A 16,615-nucleotide genomic window follows, 5' to 3' on the forward strand; every position below is an offset into this window, starting at 1 on the left:
AGGAGTGTGTGAGCGGGGGCCGTACAGGTGAGGAGTGTGTGAGCAGGGGCCGTACAGGTGAGGAGTGTGTGAGCGGGGGGCCGTACATGTGAGGAGTGTGTGAGCAGGGGCCGTACAGTACGAGGAGTGTGTGAGCAGGGGCCGTACAGTACGAGGAGTGTGTGAGCGTGGGCCGTACAGTACGAGGAGTGTGTGAGCAGGGGCCGTACAGTACGAGGAGTGTGTGAGCGTGGGCCATACAGTACGAGGAGTGTGTGAGCAGGGGCCGTACAGTACGAGGAGTGTGTGAGCGTGGGCCATACAGTACGAGGAGTGTGTGAGCAGGGGCCGTACAGTACGAGGAGTGTGTAAGCGGGGGACGTACAGTACGAAGAGTGTGTGAGCAGGGGCCGTACAGTACGAGGAGTGTGTGAGCGTGGGCCATACAGTACGAGGAGTGTGCGAGCGTGGGCCATACAGTACGAGGAGTGTGTGAGCAGGGGCCGTACAGTACGAGGAGTGTGTGAGCGTGGGCCATACAGTACGAAGAGTGTGTGAGCAGGGGCCGTACAGTACGAGGAGTGTGTGAGCGTGGGCCATACAGTATGAGGAGTGTGTGAGCAGGGGCCGTACAGTACGAGGAGTGTGTGAGCGTGGGCCGTACAGTACGAAGAGTGTGTGAGCAGGGGCCGTACAGTACGAGGAGTGTGTGAGCAGGGGCCGTACAGTACGAGGAGTGTGTGAGCGTGGGCCGTACAGTACGAGGAGTGTGTGAGCAGGGGCCGTACAGTACGAGGAGTGTGCGAGCGTGGGCCATACAGTACGAGGAGTGTGTGAGCAGGGGCCGTACAGTACGAGGAGTGTGTGAGCGTGGGCCATACAGTACGAAGAGTGTGTGAGCAGGGGCCGTACAGTACGAGGAGTGTGTGAGCGGGGGACGTACAGTACGAAGAGTGTGTGAGCGGGGGACGTACGGTACGAGGAGTGTGTGAGCAGGGGCCGTACAGTACGAGGAATGTGCGAGCGTGGGCCATACAGTACGAAGAGTGTGTGAGCAGGGGCCGTACAGTACGAGGAGTGTGTGAGCGTGGGCCATACCGTACGAGGAGTGTGCGAGCAGGGGCCGTACAGTACGAGGAGTGTGTGAGCGTGGGCCATACAGTACGAGCAGTGTGAGAGTGTGGGCCATACAGTACGAAGAGTGTGTTAGCGGGGACCGTACAGTACGAGGAGTGTGCGAGCGTGGGTCATACAGTTCGAGGAGTGTGCGAGCGTGGGCCATACAGTACGAGGAGTGTGTGAGCGGGGGCCGTACAGTACGAAGAGTGTGTGAGCAGGGGTCGTACAGTATGAAGAGTGTGAGAGCGGGGGCAGTACAGTACGAGGAGTGTGTGGGCGGGGGCAGTACAGTACGAGGAGTGTGCGAGCGTGGGCCATACAGTACGAGGAGTGTGCGAGCGTGGGCCATACAGTACGAAGAGTGTGTGAGCAGGGGCCGTACAGTACGAGGAGTGTGTGAGCGTGGGCCATACCGTACGAGGAGTGTGCGAGCAGGGGCCGTATAGTACGAGGAGTGTGTGAGCGCGGGCCGTACAGTACGAGGAGTGTGTGAGCGGGGGCCGTACAGTACGAGGAGTGTGTGAAGGGGGCCGTACAGTACGAGGAGTGTGTGAGCAGGGGCCATACAGTACGAAGAGTGTGTGAGCAGGAGCAGTACAGTACGAAGAGAGTGTGAGCAGGGGCCATACAGTATGAGGAGTGTGCGAGCGTGGGCCATACAGTACGAGCAGTGTGAGAGTGTGGGCCATACAGTACGAAGAGTGTGTTAGCGGGGACCGTACAGTACGAGGAGTGTGCGAGCGTGGGTCATACAGTTCGAGGAGTGTGCGAGTGTGGGCCATACAGTACGAGGAGTGTGTGAGCGGGGGCCGTACAGTACGAAGAGTGTGTGAGCAGGGGTCGTACAGTATGAAGAGTGTGAGAGCGGGGGCAGTACAGTACGAGGAGTGTGTGAGCGGGGGCTGTACAGGTGAGGAGTGTGTAAACGGGCCGTACAGGTGAGGAGTGTGTGAGCGGGGGCCGTACAGGTGAGGAGTGTGTGAGCGGGGGCCGTACAGGTGAGGAGTGTGTGAGCAGGGGCCGTACAGGTGAGGAGTGTGTGAGCGGGGGGCCGTACATGTGAGGAGTGTGTGAGCGGGGGCCGTACAGGTGAGGAGTGTGTGAGCAGGGGCCGTACAGGTGAGGAGTGTGTGAGCGGGGGCCGTACAGGTGAGGAGTGTGTGAGCGGGGGCCGTACAGGTGAGGAGTGTGTGAGCGGGGGGCCGTACATGTGAGGAGTGTGTGAGCGGGGGCCGTACAGGTGAGGAGTGTGTGAGCACACACAGAGAGGACACACATGGGTGGTCTCATGTACAGGGAAAATAGAGCGTGGCACACAGTATGTGGCGCGTAATATACCGAGAGGACGGACGTGAAGGGTCTGACATTTGGATCGGTCTTTCTTAAAGATGAGAAGCCGGATGAGAAGTGGATCGTGTTTGACGGCCCCGTGGACACTCTGTGGATCGAGAGCATGAATTCTGTGATGGATGACAACAAAGTCCTGACTCTCATTAATGGGGAGAGGATCGCCATGCCCGAGCAGGTGAGTTTACCGCCACTTCTGACCCCATGAGCCGACCATCCACAGCCTGAGATGTGTTTATCTCTGTGCTCTCTCCCTTCTCCCAGGTGTCATTGTTGTTTGAAGTTGCTGATCTGGCCGTGGCCTCTCCAGCTACAGTGTCCCGCTGCGGCATGGTGTACACGGACTACACCAGTCTGGGGTGGAAACCGTATGTCCAGTCCTGGCTGGAGAAGAGAGGAAAGGTAGATGTGATCACGTTCCTTAATAGGACAGTATACCGCTAGCAAATCACCCCATCTGTAGCAAAGCATGGCCTCTACAGCAAAGCGTGCTCTCTACAGTAAAGCGTGCCCTCTACAGTAAAGCGTGCCCTCTACAGTAAAGCGTGCCATCTACAGCAATGCGTGCCCTCTATAGTAAAGTGTGCCCTCTACAGTAAAGCGTGCCCTCTACAGTAAAGCGTGCCATCTACAGCAAAGCGTGCCCTCTACAGTAAAGCGTGCCCTCTACAGTAAAGCGTGCCCTCTACAGTAATGCGTGCCCTCTACAGCAAAGCGTGCCCTCTACAGTAAAGCATGCCATCTACAGCAACGCGTGCCCTCTATAGTAAAGCATGCCCTCCACAGCAAAGCGTGCCCTCTACAGTAAAGCGTGCCCTCTACAGTAAAGCGTGCCCTCTACATTAAAGCGTGCCCTCTACAGTAAAGCGTGCCATCTACAGCAAAGCGTGCCATCTACAGCAAAGCGTGCCCTCTACAGTAAAGTGTGCCCTCTACAGTAATGCGTGCCCTCTACAGCAAAGCGTGCCCTCTACAGTAAAGCGTGCCATCTACAGCAACGCGTGCCCTCTATAGTAAAGCATGCCCTCTACAGTAAAGCATGCCCTCTACAGTAAAGCGTGCCCTCTACAGTAAAGCATGGCCTGTACAGTCACAACCCCTTTTCTCTACCCGTCACTTGTCCCCTGCGCAGGCAGAAGTGGAGACGCTGCAGCGTATGTTTGATAAGTACGTCGGGCGCATTCTTGAATTCAAGAGGCTTAACTGTACAGACCTGGTCCCCCAAGAAGAGACCTGCGGGGTCATCTCTCTCTGCAGACTCTTCGACTCTCTTGCCACAGCAGAGAATGGGGTGAGTGCGGTTCGGCGGCCGGTTCTGTCCTTATTCCTGAGGTCTGCGCCTCTCTCACGTGTTCTCTGCTCTCCTGCAGGTGAACCCCGCTGACCCCGATAACTACAGCCGCATGGTGGAGCTGTGCTTCTTATTCTGCATGATCTGGTCAGTGTGCGCCTCAGTGGATGAAGATGGAAGGAGGAAAGTGGACAACTACCTGAGAGAGCTGGAAGGAAGCTTCCCCAATAAGGTGACTGACCCCGTGAGGGGGCGACATACCCTCGGCCTCCTGTGTTTTAGGGTGGAAGGTCACATTCATCTCACTGCTGATGTGGCCATAATGGCCTCCAGGTCTCGTGTTAAGGCAGCGATCCTCACCCCTATCCATGGGCCGTATTGGGTACCACTGCTCCTCTACGTTCACGTGACATCTTATCTTCCTCTCTTATTTCAGGACACCGTATATGAATATTTTGTGGATCCTAAAAGCAAAAATTGGCTCAACTTTGAGGAACGGCTCCCTAACGGGTGGAGGATCCAAGCCAAGTAAGTGCTAATAAGCCGAATTCTCCTCCGTTCATCTCTTATCTGCCTCTTTATACAGCTCATCCTCATCTGCACGCCATTTTCACGGCATGCCTGTACAGTAGGGTCCCAGCCGTGATGTTATCCTCTCCTTACAGCGCCCCATTCTACAAGATTATGGTGCCCACAGTGGACACGGTCCGCTACCAGTTCATAGTAAATGCACTGGTATCAAACCACATCCCAGTCCTGCTTGTTGGACCGGTGGGTACCGGGAAGACCTCCATTGCCCAAAGTGTCCTGCAGTCCTTAGACGCTTCTAAGTGGGCGCTGCTGACGGTGAACATGTCCGCTCAGGTAAACGGTTATCCTGCATCTGTTATGAAAGCTCCTGGGTCCAGTACAGTCTCATTACTGGTGTCACTGGTTCCTCCCCAGACCACATCCAACAACGTACAAAACATTATCGAAAGTCGGGTGGAGAAGAGAACGAAGGGCGTCTACGTCCCGGCCGGGGGCAAGCAGCTCCTGACTTTCATGGATGACCTGAACATGCCGGCCAAGGACACATTCGGATCTCAGCCGCCTCTGGAGCTTCTGCGGCTCTGGATTGATTATGGTTTCTGGTACGATCGTCAGAATCAGAGCATCAAATATGTAAAGGTCAGAAACCGGGCGACACTCGGTCTCCTACATTGAGGAGCTCAGATCTGTCCCTCTCCTCGTCTAACTTCTGATGTGTCTCCGCTCTACAGGACATGCTCATCTTGGCAGCCATGGGTCCTCCTGGCGGAGGTCGTACAGCTATATCCGGGCGTCTCCAGAGCAGGTTCAACCTGATTAACATGACCTTTCCATCGGTGAGTAGCAATACTTCAGCATCTGTCATAGAAGATGGTGCGGCAGAAGACATATGTGCAGGCTGCTCTGGAGAACTGATCGAAATCAGCAAACAGAGGAAAGTTATTCTCATTATTCGGCAGCTTTCTGATGATTCATGTAGTTCCTGATCAGAGGCGACATCAAACTCTGCTTTACAGCAGGTCATTCTCAAACTATGAGTCCTCCCACGTCATTGTCACACTATTAGTCACCCCCAGGTCATTCTCCCACTATTAGTCCCCCCTGGTCATTGTCACACTATTAGTCACCCCCAGGTCATTCTCGCACTATGAGTTCCCCCAGGTCATTGTCACACTATTAATCCCCCCCCCCCAGGTCATTCTCGCACTATGAGTCCCCCCAGGTCATTATCACACTATTAGTCACCCCCAGGTCATTCTCGCACTATGAGTTCCCCCAGGTCATTGTCACACTATTAATCCCCCCCCAGGTCATTCTCGCACTATGAGTCCCCCCAGGTCATTGTCACACTATTAGTCACCCCCAGGTCATTCTCGCACTATGAGCTCCCCCAAGTCATTGTCACACTAGTAATCCCCCCCCAGGTCATTCTTGCACTATGAGTCCCCCCAGGTCATTGTCACACTATTAGTCCCCCCCAGGTCATTCTCACACAATGAGTCACTCAGGTCATTCTCAAATTGTGAGCCTCTCAAGTAATTCTCACATTAAGAGTCCCCCACCCTCCAGGTTATTCTCATATTATGAGATGGTCTCCGTAAATTCTCACATTTTGAAATTCTCCTGGTTATTCTCACATTAGGTGACCCCCTTGATATTCTTATATTAGCTGACCCTTCACGCTCCCAGGTTATTCTCACAGTAGGTGACCCGCTCCCCAGGATATTCTTATATTAGCTAACCCTTCACCCCCCAGGTTATTCTCACATTAGGTCACCCCCTCCCCAGGATATTCTTATATTAGCTGACCCTTCACGCTCCCAGGTTATTCTCACAGTAGGTGACCCCCTCCCCAGGATATTCTAATATTAGCTAACCCTTCACCCCCCCCCCAGGTTATTCTCACATTATGAGACCCCGAGGGAAGTCTATCCTAATACACTGGGCTCAGGATTTTCTCATCCCCCCTCAGGAGTCTCAGATAAAGCGAATCTTTGGAACGATGATGAGCCAGAAGCTGCAGGATTTTGAGGAAGAAGTGAAGCCGGTGGGAGACATAATCACGCAGGCAACTATAGAATTATACAACGCCATAACCCAGAGATTCCTTCCCACCCCGGCCAAGATCCACTACTTGTTCAACCTGCGGGACATCTCCAAGGTGAGGGAGCGAACGTGGGACATGAGAGACAGAATAGTGACGGCCAGATTGGAGACGGTCATATCAGCCTACACCTAAACATACACTGTGTGCAGAATAATTAGGCAAGTTGTATTTTGCTCACATGCTACTTTTTATACATGTTGTCCTACTCCAAGCTGTTCAGGCTGACAGCCAACTACAAATTAAGTAAATCAGGTGATTTGCATCTCTGTAATGAGGAGGGGTGTTGTCTAATGACATCAGAACCCTATATAAGGTGTGCTTAATTATTAGGCAACTTCCTTTCCTTTGGCAAAATGGGTCAGAAGAGAGATTTGACGGCTCTGAAAAGTCCAAAATTGTGAGATGTCTTGCAGAGGGATGCAGCAGTCTTGAAATTGCCAAACTTTTGAAGCGCGATCACCGAGCAATCAAGCGTTTCATGGCAAATAGCCAACAGGGTCGCAAGAAGCGTGTTGGGCCAAAAAGGCGCAAAATAACTGTCCATGAATAGAGGAAAATCAAGCGTGAAGCTGCCAAGATGCCATTTGCCACCAGTTTTGCCATATTTCAGAGCTGCAATGTTACTGGAGTAACAAAAAGCACAAGGTGTGCGATACTCAGGGACACGGCCAAGGTAAGGAAGGCTGAAAAACAACCACCTGTGAACAAGAAACATAACATAAAACGACAAGACTGGGCCAAGAAATATCTTAAGACTGACTTTTCAAAGGTTTTATGGACTGATGAAATGAGAGTGAGTCTTGATGGGCCAGATTGATGGGCCAGAGGCTGGATCAGTAAAGGGCAGAGAGCTCCACTCCGACTCAGACGCCAGCAAGGTGGAGGTGGGGTACTGGTATGGGCTGGTATCATCAAAGATGGACTTGTGGGACCTTTTCTGGTTGAGGATGGAGTGAAGCTCAACTCCCAGACCTGCTGCCAGTTTCTGGAAGACAACTTCTTCAAGCAGTGGTACAGGAAGAAGTCGGTATCGTTCAAGAAAAACATGATTTTCATGCAGGACAATGCTCCATCACATGCATCCAACTACTGCACAGCGTGGCTGGCCAGTAAAGGTCTCAAAGAAGAAAAAATAATGACATGGCCCCCTTGTTCACCTGATCTGATCCCCATAGAGAACCTGTGGTCCCTCATAAAATGTGAGCTCTACAGGGAGGGAAAACAGTCCACCTCTCGGAACAGTGTCTGGAGGCTGTGGTGGCTGCTGCATGCAATGTTGGTCGTAAACAGATCAAGCAACTGACGGAATCTATGGATGGAGGCTGCTGAGTGTCATCATAAAGAAAGGTGGCTATATTGGGCACTAATTTTAGGGGGTTTTGTTTTTGCATGTCAGAAATGTTTATTTCTACATTTTGTGCAGTGATATTGGTTTACCTGGTGAAAATAAACAAGTGAGATGGGAATATATTTGGTTTTTATTAAGTTGCCTAATAATTCTGCACAGTAATAGTTACCTGCACAAACAGATATCCTCCTAAGATAGCCAAATCTAAAAAAACCTCCAACTTCCAAAAATATTAAGCTTTGATATTTATGAGTCTTTTGGGTTGATTGAGAACATAGTTGTTGATCAATAATAAAAATAATCCTCTAAAATACAACTTGCCTAATAATTCTGCACACAGTGTACTCTGCGCCAGTGTCTCCCAGAGCTGCACTCACAATTCTGTCAGTGGAGCATTAGATTCACCACTAAACGAGTAGAGGGCAGCAGAGAGATGTGGTGTCCTGCAGACTAGAACACCAGCAGAAGTTGGAATGCAGCTCTGGATGTGACTGGAGTATATTTCTATGGTTATTTCCATGGTGGCAGCTGAGAGGGGCTGCAATAAGATGCATATATGTAGGATGCCCCCTGGACGGAGAGAGGATTTATGTCTCTGACTGGCGTCTTCCTCTCCGCCCTCCGCGTAGGTTTTCCAGGGAATGCTACGAGCCCACCGCGACCTCCATGATACTAAGCAGAGCATCGCCCGGCTCTGGGTCCATGAGTGCATCAGGTACTGCTTTGTTTTCTCCCATGTATCTCCCCAGCAGCACCCCCTTAAGGGGAAATGTGGTATTACATGGCAGCTATTTCCATGAATGGCTGTCCTAATACACGGACAGAGCGAGAGGTGCCATTTGATAGAAGAGGTCATATCCTTGATATTCTCCTCACAGAGTCTTCTCAGACCGGCTGGTGGATTCTATAGACACCGAAGCGTTTACCGGGATCCTGAGCGAGAAGTTGGGCTCTCTGTTCGACCTCACGTACCACAACCTGTGCCCCAGCAAGCATCCGCCTGTGTTTGGTAGGTGGTCCGTGAGCTCTCGTGTACCTGTACGCAGTCCTGGATGGTAGTGAGGGCAGCTTTGTTCTGTATCCTGCCCTCTACGCCAGCCGTGACCTCGCTGTGATCTGGACACCTCCTGCTTACCCCCCATTTAATACATTCCCTTCCCCCCATTCAGGCGACTTTATGCGGGAGCCCCCCGTGTACGAGGACATCACAGACTTCACTGCCCTGAAGAGGTTCATGATGAATCAGCTGCAGGAACAGAGTCAGCAGCCCGGGGCCACCACCAAGAAGCTGGTCCTGTTCACAGATGCCATCCAGCATGGTACGTGCCCACAGCTTAATTTACAGCCATTTTGTTCTTTCAATTGGCTAATTAGGTAACTGTGAGCCCCCCATGTTTACCCTTTCTCCCCCAGTGACCCGCATTGTACGTGTAATTGGCCAGCCTCGAGGAAACATGTTACTGATCGGCATCGGGGGCAGCGGCCGGCAGAGCCTGGCTCGACTAGCAGCCTACATTTGTGACTACAAGGTTTTCCAGCTGGAGGTGACTCGAGGCTATCGGAGGCAGGAGTTCAGAGAAGGTGGGTGCGAGCCGCCATCTCACACCGGCTCCATGTCGTCCTTTGCTGCTCCATATTACCCCAATTGTCGTTCTCGTCCCTCAGACATTAAAAAGCTGTACCGTCTGGCGGGCGTGGAGGGCCGTCCCACCGTCTTCCTCCTGACGGACACGCAGATCACGGATGAATCGTTTCTGGAAGATGTGAACAACGTGCTGAGTTCTGGGGAGGTCCCCAATCTCTACAAGGCCGATGAATTTGAAGAGGTACATCTACAAGTGGTCCCCAACTAATATTTGCATCTGCAAGGCCAGTGCGCCCATTAGGGTCTTCTTCACACAACTAAAAATGTCTTCTCTCCATAAAATCAACATGGAAGTAATGATAATCCCGAATCCATTTTGTGAGCGGTGGCGTCAGGTCGGTGAGCCACTTGTGTCCCCTCATCTGTCTCCATGTTGTCCTCTAGATTAAGACCATTTTACAAGAAAAAGCCAAAGCAGAAAATGTGTCTGACACAGCAGAGAGTCTCTTCAACTTCCTGATCGAGAGAGTGCGCAACAACCTCCATATCGTCCTGTGTATGAGCCCCGTGGGCGACCCCTTCAGGTGACCGCACCCTCACTGTTCACCACAATGTAATAGTCCTTTATTGTAGAAGTATCCTCTCATACACCAGAGGCCTATCTGAAGATTTGGTTGCCCTCTTATCTTCCAGTGTCAGCCCGTTCTCTTCCCCTTGTGCCCAGCAGGCAGCGGCAGCCATCTTTAGCATAGATGCATAGTACCTAAGTTTCTCTCTTGTCCTCTTACATGTTTTTTTTTCTCTGCCGCAGGAATCGCATCCGTCAGTACCCGGCCCTTGTGAACTGCACGACCATAGACTGGTTTTCTGAGTGGCCGCAGGAGGCTCTACTGGAGGTGGCAGAGCGATACTTGGAAGGAGTGGAGCTGGGGAGCTTGGAAGGAGTGAGTCTTCACACCTCAGCACGAGGGGCTGTCTGTATGGGATCCACTCCCAAATTCTGCACCATTGTAATTAACAGAGCAGGATTATAGGTGGACCCGTCTCCGGCTGTATGTGAGGATCAAGAGAAGACAGGAGTGGTTTATTGCTGCTTCTGTCTTCTCTTTTTCTTTTCATGTCACTCCATGGAAGCATCGGCGGTGTCAGTACTTCTGTAGGGCCTGCCGATCACCGGGCATCTGCCCAGTATAGCAGAGCTGCTGGGTCCTGGCAGACAGCTGTGGAAGCCTCATACAAAAGAAATAAAAAAGTCATGGCTGTGAGGCAAGAAAAAATTGGTCATTAAAGGGTTTTTCTTTCATATGAAATGTATCCCTTTAAGAGCTGTCAAACAATTTTCAATTTCATGCTATTTTTTCCTTGTCTTGACCGATGCAGATTAACGGGAAGGTGGCCCGAATCTTCGTCACAATGCATCGCTCAGTTGCCCAATATTCCCACAAGATGAAACAGGCACTGAAAAGACAGAATTACATCACCCCGACCAGCTACCTGGAGGTGGTCTCCCGATACAAGAGGTGAGTGCTGCCCCCATGGTGAACCGTTATACGCCGATTACAGGTCACTTATACGTCACTGATATCCAGGCTCCTGAATGAGAAGCGCGCAGAGTTGGGCGAGAAGGCCTCCAAGTTGAGGAATGGGCTGTTTAAGATCGACGAGACCCGGGAGAAGGTGGAGAAGATGTCGGAGCAGCTGGCTATCGCCAGGAGCAAAGTGGCCGAATTCCAAAAACAGTGTGAGGAGTATCTGGTGATCATCGTCCAGCAGAGGAGAGAAGCCGACGAGCAGCAGAAGGTATGTCCTAATTGGCCGGGGAGACCTGAGATCAGTCCTACTCTCCTTCTTGCTGACTTTCTGACTTTCTTCACCAGGCAGTCACTGCTCACAGCGAGAAGATCGCAGCTGAAGAGATAAAGTGTAAGGCCCTGGCAGAGAATGCCCAGAAGGACCTAGAGGAAGCCATGCCAGCTCTGGAGGAGGCCATGAGGGTAAGAGCTGCCTCTTGGCCAGTCACCAGATTTGCTCCTTTGCAGCAGACTACTCCGGGTTGGGGAAACTTGATGTATACATATATGTTATGGGTATGAGGCTGGTATTCTGAGCCGTATCTCCTCTTTTTCTTTTATTAGGCCCTGGAAACTCTGAACAAGATGGATCTGACAGAAATTAAAGCCTATGGACGACCACCAGCTCTGGTGGAGACTGTAATGCAAGCCGTCATGATCCTGAGGGGAAATGAGCCTACGTGGGCCGAGGCTAGGAGGCAGCTAGGTGAGGGAGGAGAGTGGACGGTGCAACCTTGTCTCAGTGGTGAGTAGATATCCACGGTCCCTTCATCGTTTCATTCTTGGTTTCTTTAGGAGAACCCAACTTCATCAAACAGCTCATTCACTTCGACAAAAACAACATCTCGGAGCGGGTGTTGAAGAAGATTGGCCAATACTGCGCCCTACCGGATTTCCAGCCGGAAATGGTGGGTCGAGTGTCCCTGGCCGCCAAATCTATGTGCATGTGGGTGCGGGCGATGGAGGTGAGCACGTAATACCCCAGGGACCAGTATGGTCATGCAGTCTGTGATATCTGGAGCCTGGACTTCTCACATTTTTTTCGGCAGATGTACGGACGGATATTCCGTGTGGTGGAGCCAAAACGTGCCCGCATGAACGCCGCCATGTCACAGCTGGCCGAGAAGCAGGCGTCGCTGGCCGAAGCCCAGAATAAACTGAAGGAGGTACTACAATGTCACCTGGATGTGCCATGTTCAATGCTGCAGACCTCGGGAACTAACGACCTGGGAATTTTTGAGACATTTGCTCAAGAACGACCGGATGGTTGCACCTAGGACTCTAGAAGGAGTTCAGAGCCTAAAACCAGAGTGTCTGGATGTGGTATAATGGTCCCTACTATTCTTGTCTCGCAGGTAGGAGAACGTCTTGAGCAGCTTAAGATGCAGTATGATGAGAAACTAGCGCAGAAAGAGCAGCTCCGAGCAGAGGCTGAACTCATGGAGGTGAAACTGCAGCGAGCAGGAACGCTGGTGACCGGGTTGGCCGGAGAGAAGATTCGCTGGGAGGAGACGGTCAAGGTGGGTCCCTCCGTTCCCCGTCTGATTATGATTATCGGCACTTTTGAGCCTTGTCAGCGTATTCCCGTTCTCCTCCTCAGGGTCTGGAGCAGGACCTGGGCTTCCTAGTCGGTGACTGTCTCCTGGCATCCGCCTTCTTGTCATACATGGGACCTTTTCTGTCCAGTTACCGGGAGGAGATACTTTCCATTTGGATTAAAGAGGTGATTTGTGGCTCTAAGAAACATCCTAAGAAATATTTCTAGCAGAAACAGTGATCCTGTCTCTCACCCCTGATGGGTCACCGTGGTCAACCTCTCACTAGGCGGATGTGGCTGATAACAGAGAAGATAGATTATCGTTGGCCATGCCATCACTTGTATCTGCCGACTTTAGCAGGACAGGTCAGCCATCTAATGCGTAGGAGGCCGCTTGTCTCTAGATGATTGGGCATGTTGGCTCTTAGCATGCCTGATCCTCTTGTTCTCAAGGGATATACAGGAGCTTCTCACAAAATTAGAATATCATCAAAAAGTTAATTTATTTCAGTTCTTCAATGCAAAAAGTGAAACTCGTGTATTATTATTATTATTATTTATTGTTATAGCGCCATTTATTCCATGGCGCTTTACGTGTGAGGAGGGGTATACATAATAAAAACAAGTACAATAATCTTAAACAATACAAGTCATAACTGGTACAGGAGGAGAGAGGACCCTGCCTGCGAAGTCTCACAATCTACAAGGGATGGGTGAGGATACAGTAGGTGAGGATAATATAGATATGTATTATATAGAGTCAGTCCAAACACAGTGAATTCTGTAAGTCACTGCCAGAAGCATCTGTCAGCGACTTATTCCCCTCTTCCCGTTTAGGACACATGTATGACCGGTTGAACTGAGGGTGCACGAGGGTCAGAAGGAATAGTTATCTACAATGCATGGCCAGCCTGATGTAGATGATATGGTAGAAATCTGTCCTACAGTTAGAGGGCTGATAACAGGATCCAATGGATTCCCGCATACACACACATCAGACTAGCCTTTCTCGTCTGTCATCCAGGTGCGGGAGATGCTGGTGCCCTGCTCCCCTCTCTTCTCACTGACCACCTTCCTGTCCAGCCCCACCATTGTGCGAGAGTGGAACTTGCAGGGTCTGCCCTCCGACAGCTTCTCCAGTGACAACGGTATTATCGTCACGCGAGGGAACAGGTAACGTCATGTCTCCGGTCCCACAAGGTTCCCCGGGGACAGGAAGAAGTGGGTAGACATCTCAGACGCCACAAGTCTTTTCGGGCAGTCAAAAACGCGTCAGCCTGTCTGCACCCTGGCGGGATGGGGGCACATCAGTGTCAGAGTGCCAGATTAGGGGACGTTCTGGAGCATTAGATGTTTACAGGGAACCTGTTATCAGGATCTGCCGTATACATCGCTGCCACCACCACCGCCAGGGGCACCTATACACCTTATAAAGATGGCGCATGCTCAGAGCGTTCACCTTTGTGTGGGCAGAGTCGTGAATATCAGACTGTGCTGGTTCCTGACCCTGAGGAGACATCCCTGAGAGGGCAATGGGCAGGAATTACTGCAAAGGTTGGGTTGTACATAATTATAAAACATGATTGCCAGGTTCCAAAAATAGTGGTCTGTGATATTTTCAGGTGGCCGCTCATGGTCGATCCCCAAGGACAAGCCACCAAATGGATAAAGAGCATGGAGTCTGCCAACGTAAGCGCTCGTCCTTATTTTTCGCCCTCTCTCATGTGTCCGCCTAGAGTCAGGGATTCATCCGAGTCGTGTTTCTTGCAGGGGCTTAAAGTGATCGATCTTCAGATGCCGGATTTTATGCGGATTTTGGAACAAGCGGTGCAGTTTGGGATGCCTGCTCTTCTGCAGAACGTCCAAGAGGATCTAGACCCATCCCTAACTCCCATCCTAAATAAGTCCATCACCAAAATAGGTGAGTAACTGGAAGTAATGGCGGCTGTCACTGAAAATGAGGATCTCCTCCGTACACATAGCTGCAGCATCCACATCATACATGTCTTCTGTACAGGGGGCAAACTTCAGATCCGGCTGGGCGATAAGGATGTTGTCTATAACCCTGAATTCCGATTCTATATCACTACCAAATTGTCCAATCCTCACTACACCCCTGAGATAAGCTCCCAGACCACCATCGTCAACTTTGCTGTGAAGGAGCAGGTGAGATTTCTTTAGGTAATGGTGCCCATGCACCTCTGTGTTTTCTCGTCTTCAGAACACCAGACAGGTTGAAATCCAAAACGCTAAACTTTCTTTCTCTCACGAGATACCTCTATACACATGCCATGCTGAAATGAACCCCAATGGGCACTTTAGGCTGGCTAACCCGGAGGAGAGTGATAAGATCTTCCATCACTCTGGGAGCTATGCTCACGACCCTTAACATCACCAGATTGTGTTTCTCTACCACTGGGGCAGTGTTATACTGTTCCAATTACGCTGCCTATATGTGACCTTGCTGGCAGTGCCCATGTGCCCGGGATTGTGTTTCTCTACCACTGGGGCAGTGTCATACAGTTCCCATTACTCTGCACATATGTCACCTTGCTGGCAGCTTCCATGTGCCCGGGATTGTGTTTCTATACATCTGGGGGGCAGTGTCATACAGTTCCCATTACTCTGCACATATGTCACCTTGCTGGCAGTGCCCATGTGCCCGGGATTGTGTTTCTCTACCACTGGGGCAGTGTCATACAGTTCCCATTACTCTGCACATATGTCACCTTGCTGGCAGCTTCCATGTGCCCGGGATTGTGTTTCTATACATCTGGGGGGCAGTGTCATACAGTTCCCATTACTCTGCACATATTTCACCTTGCTGGCAGCGCCCATGTGCCCGGGATTGTGTTTCTCTACCACTGGGGGCAGTGTCATACAGTTCCCATTACTCTGCACATATTTCACCTTGCTGGCAGTGCCCGTGTGCTCGGTATTGTGTTTCTCTACCACTGGGGGGCAGTGTTATACAGTTCCAATTACGCTGCCCATATGTGACCTTGCTGGCAGTGCCCTTGTGCCTGGGATTGTGTTTCTCTACCACTGGGGGGAAAATATCATACAATTCCCATTACTCTGCACATATTTCACCTTGCTGGCAGCGCCCATGTGCCCGGGATTGTGTTTCTCTACCACTAGTGGGCAGTGACATACAGTTCCCATTAGTATGCACATATTTTACCTTGCTGGCAACTTCCATGTGCCCGGGATTGTGTTTATCTACCACTGGGGTACAGGAAAGATATATATCTTTGTACCGTGTTAGCCAGTAGATGGAAAAATCTATCTACCACTGGGGGCAGTGTCATACAGCTCCCATTAGTATGCACATATTTCACCCTGCGGGTAGCATCCATGTGCCTGGGATTGTGTTTCTCTACCACTGGGGGCAGTGTCATACACCTTCCATTAGTATGCACATATTTCACCCTGCGGGTAGCATCCATGTGCCCGGGATTGTGTTTCTCTACCACCGGGGGCAGTGTCATACAGTTCCCATTACTCTGCACATATGTCACCTTGCTGGCAGCTTCCATGTGCCCGGGATTGTGTTTCTATACATCTGGGGGGCAGTGTCATACAGTTCCCATTACTCTGCACATATGTCACCTTGCTGGCAGCGCCCATGTGCCCGGGATTGTGTTTCTCTACCACTGGGGCAGTGTCATACAGTTCCCATTACTCTGCACATATGTCACCTTGCTGGCAGCTTCCATGTGCCCGGGATTGTGTTTCTATACATCTGGGGGGCAGTGTCATACAGTTCCCATTACTCTGCACATATTTCACCTTGCTGGCAGTGCCCGTGTGCCCGGTATTGTGTTTCTCTACCACTGGGGGGCAGTGTTATACAGTTCCAATTACGCTGCCCATATGTGACCTTGCTGGCAGTGCCCTTGTGCCTGGGATTGTGTTTCTCTACCACTGGGGGGAAAATATCATACAATTCCCATTACTCTGCACATATTTCACCTTGCTGGCAGCGCCCATGTGCCCGGGATTGTGTTTCTCTACCACTAGTGGGCAGTGACATACAGTTCCCATTAGTATGCACATATTTTACCTTGCTGGCAACTTCCATGTGCCCGGGATTGTGTTTATCTACCACTGGGGTACAGGAAAGATATATATCTTTGTACCGTGTTAGCCAGTAGATGGAAAAATCTATCTACCACTGGGGGCAGTGTCATACAGCTC

General features: G+C 51.1%; 1 protein-coding gene across 1 annotated transcript in view; it reads left to right on the top strand.

Moving 5' to 3' along the window:
- The window catches only part of DNAH2 (dynein axonemal heavy chain 2), a 149,771-nt gene that overhangs the window by 122,694 nt on the left and 10,462 nt on the right, over window positions 1–16,615 (top strand). Inside the window, exons 44-71 of the mRNA XM_077261641.1 lie at window positions 2,487–2,623; window positions 2,710–2,847; window positions 3,578–3,736; window positions 3,816–3,968; window positions 4,173–4,264; window positions 4,402–4,600; window positions 4,682–4,906; window positions 4,999–5,103; window positions 6,240–6,428; window positions 8,352–8,437; window positions 8,601–8,731; window positions 8,892–9,041; window positions 9,136–9,303; window positions 9,388–9,548; window positions 9,752–9,891; window positions 10,119–10,251; window positions 10,688–10,827; window positions 10,897–11,107; window positions 11,185–11,301; window positions 11,443–11,584; window positions 11,674–11,843; window positions 11,928–12,044; window positions 12,234–12,398; window positions 12,479–12,601; window positions 13,440–13,588; window positions 14,038–14,104; window positions 14,186–14,336; window positions 14,433–14,581. Of these exons, the coding sequence (XP_077117756.1) occupies window positions 2,487–2,623; window positions 2,710–2,847; window positions 3,578–3,736; window positions 3,816–3,968; window positions 4,173–4,264; window positions 4,402–4,600; window positions 4,682–4,906; window positions 4,999–5,103; window positions 6,240–6,428; window positions 8,352–8,437; window positions 8,601–8,731; window positions 8,892–9,041; window positions 9,136–9,303; window positions 9,388–9,548; window positions 9,752–9,891; window positions 10,119–10,251; window positions 10,688–10,827; window positions 10,897–11,107; window positions 11,185–11,301; window positions 11,443–11,584; window positions 11,674–11,843; window positions 11,928–12,044; window positions 12,234–12,398; window positions 12,479–12,601; window positions 13,440–13,588; window positions 14,038–14,104; window positions 14,186–14,336; window positions 14,433–14,581 (4,067 nt within the window). The remainder of the gene's footprint in view (window positions 1–2,486; window positions 2,624–2,709; window positions 2,848–3,577; window positions 3,737–3,815; window positions 3,969–4,172; window positions 4,265–4,401; window positions 4,601–4,681; window positions 4,907–4,998; window positions 5,104–6,239; window positions 6,429–8,351; window positions 8,438–8,600; window positions 8,732–8,891; window positions 9,042–9,135; window positions 9,304–9,387; window positions 9,549–9,751; window positions 9,892–10,118; window positions 10,252–10,687; window positions 10,828–10,896; window positions 11,108–11,184; window positions 11,302–11,442; window positions 11,585–11,673; window positions 11,844–11,927; window positions 12,045–12,233; window positions 12,399–12,478; window positions 12,602–13,439; window positions 13,589–14,037; window positions 14,105–14,185; window positions 14,337–14,432; window positions 14,582–16,615) is intronic.

This window comes from Ranitomeya variabilis, chromosome 5 (genome assembly GCF_051348905.1).
Source record: "Ranitomeya variabilis isolate aRanVar5 chromosome 5, aRanVar5.hap1, whole genome shotgun sequence".
NCBI classification, from domain to species: domain Eukaryota; kingdom Metazoa; phylum Chordata; class Amphibia; order Anura; family Dendrobatidae; genus Ranitomeya; species Ranitomeya variabilis.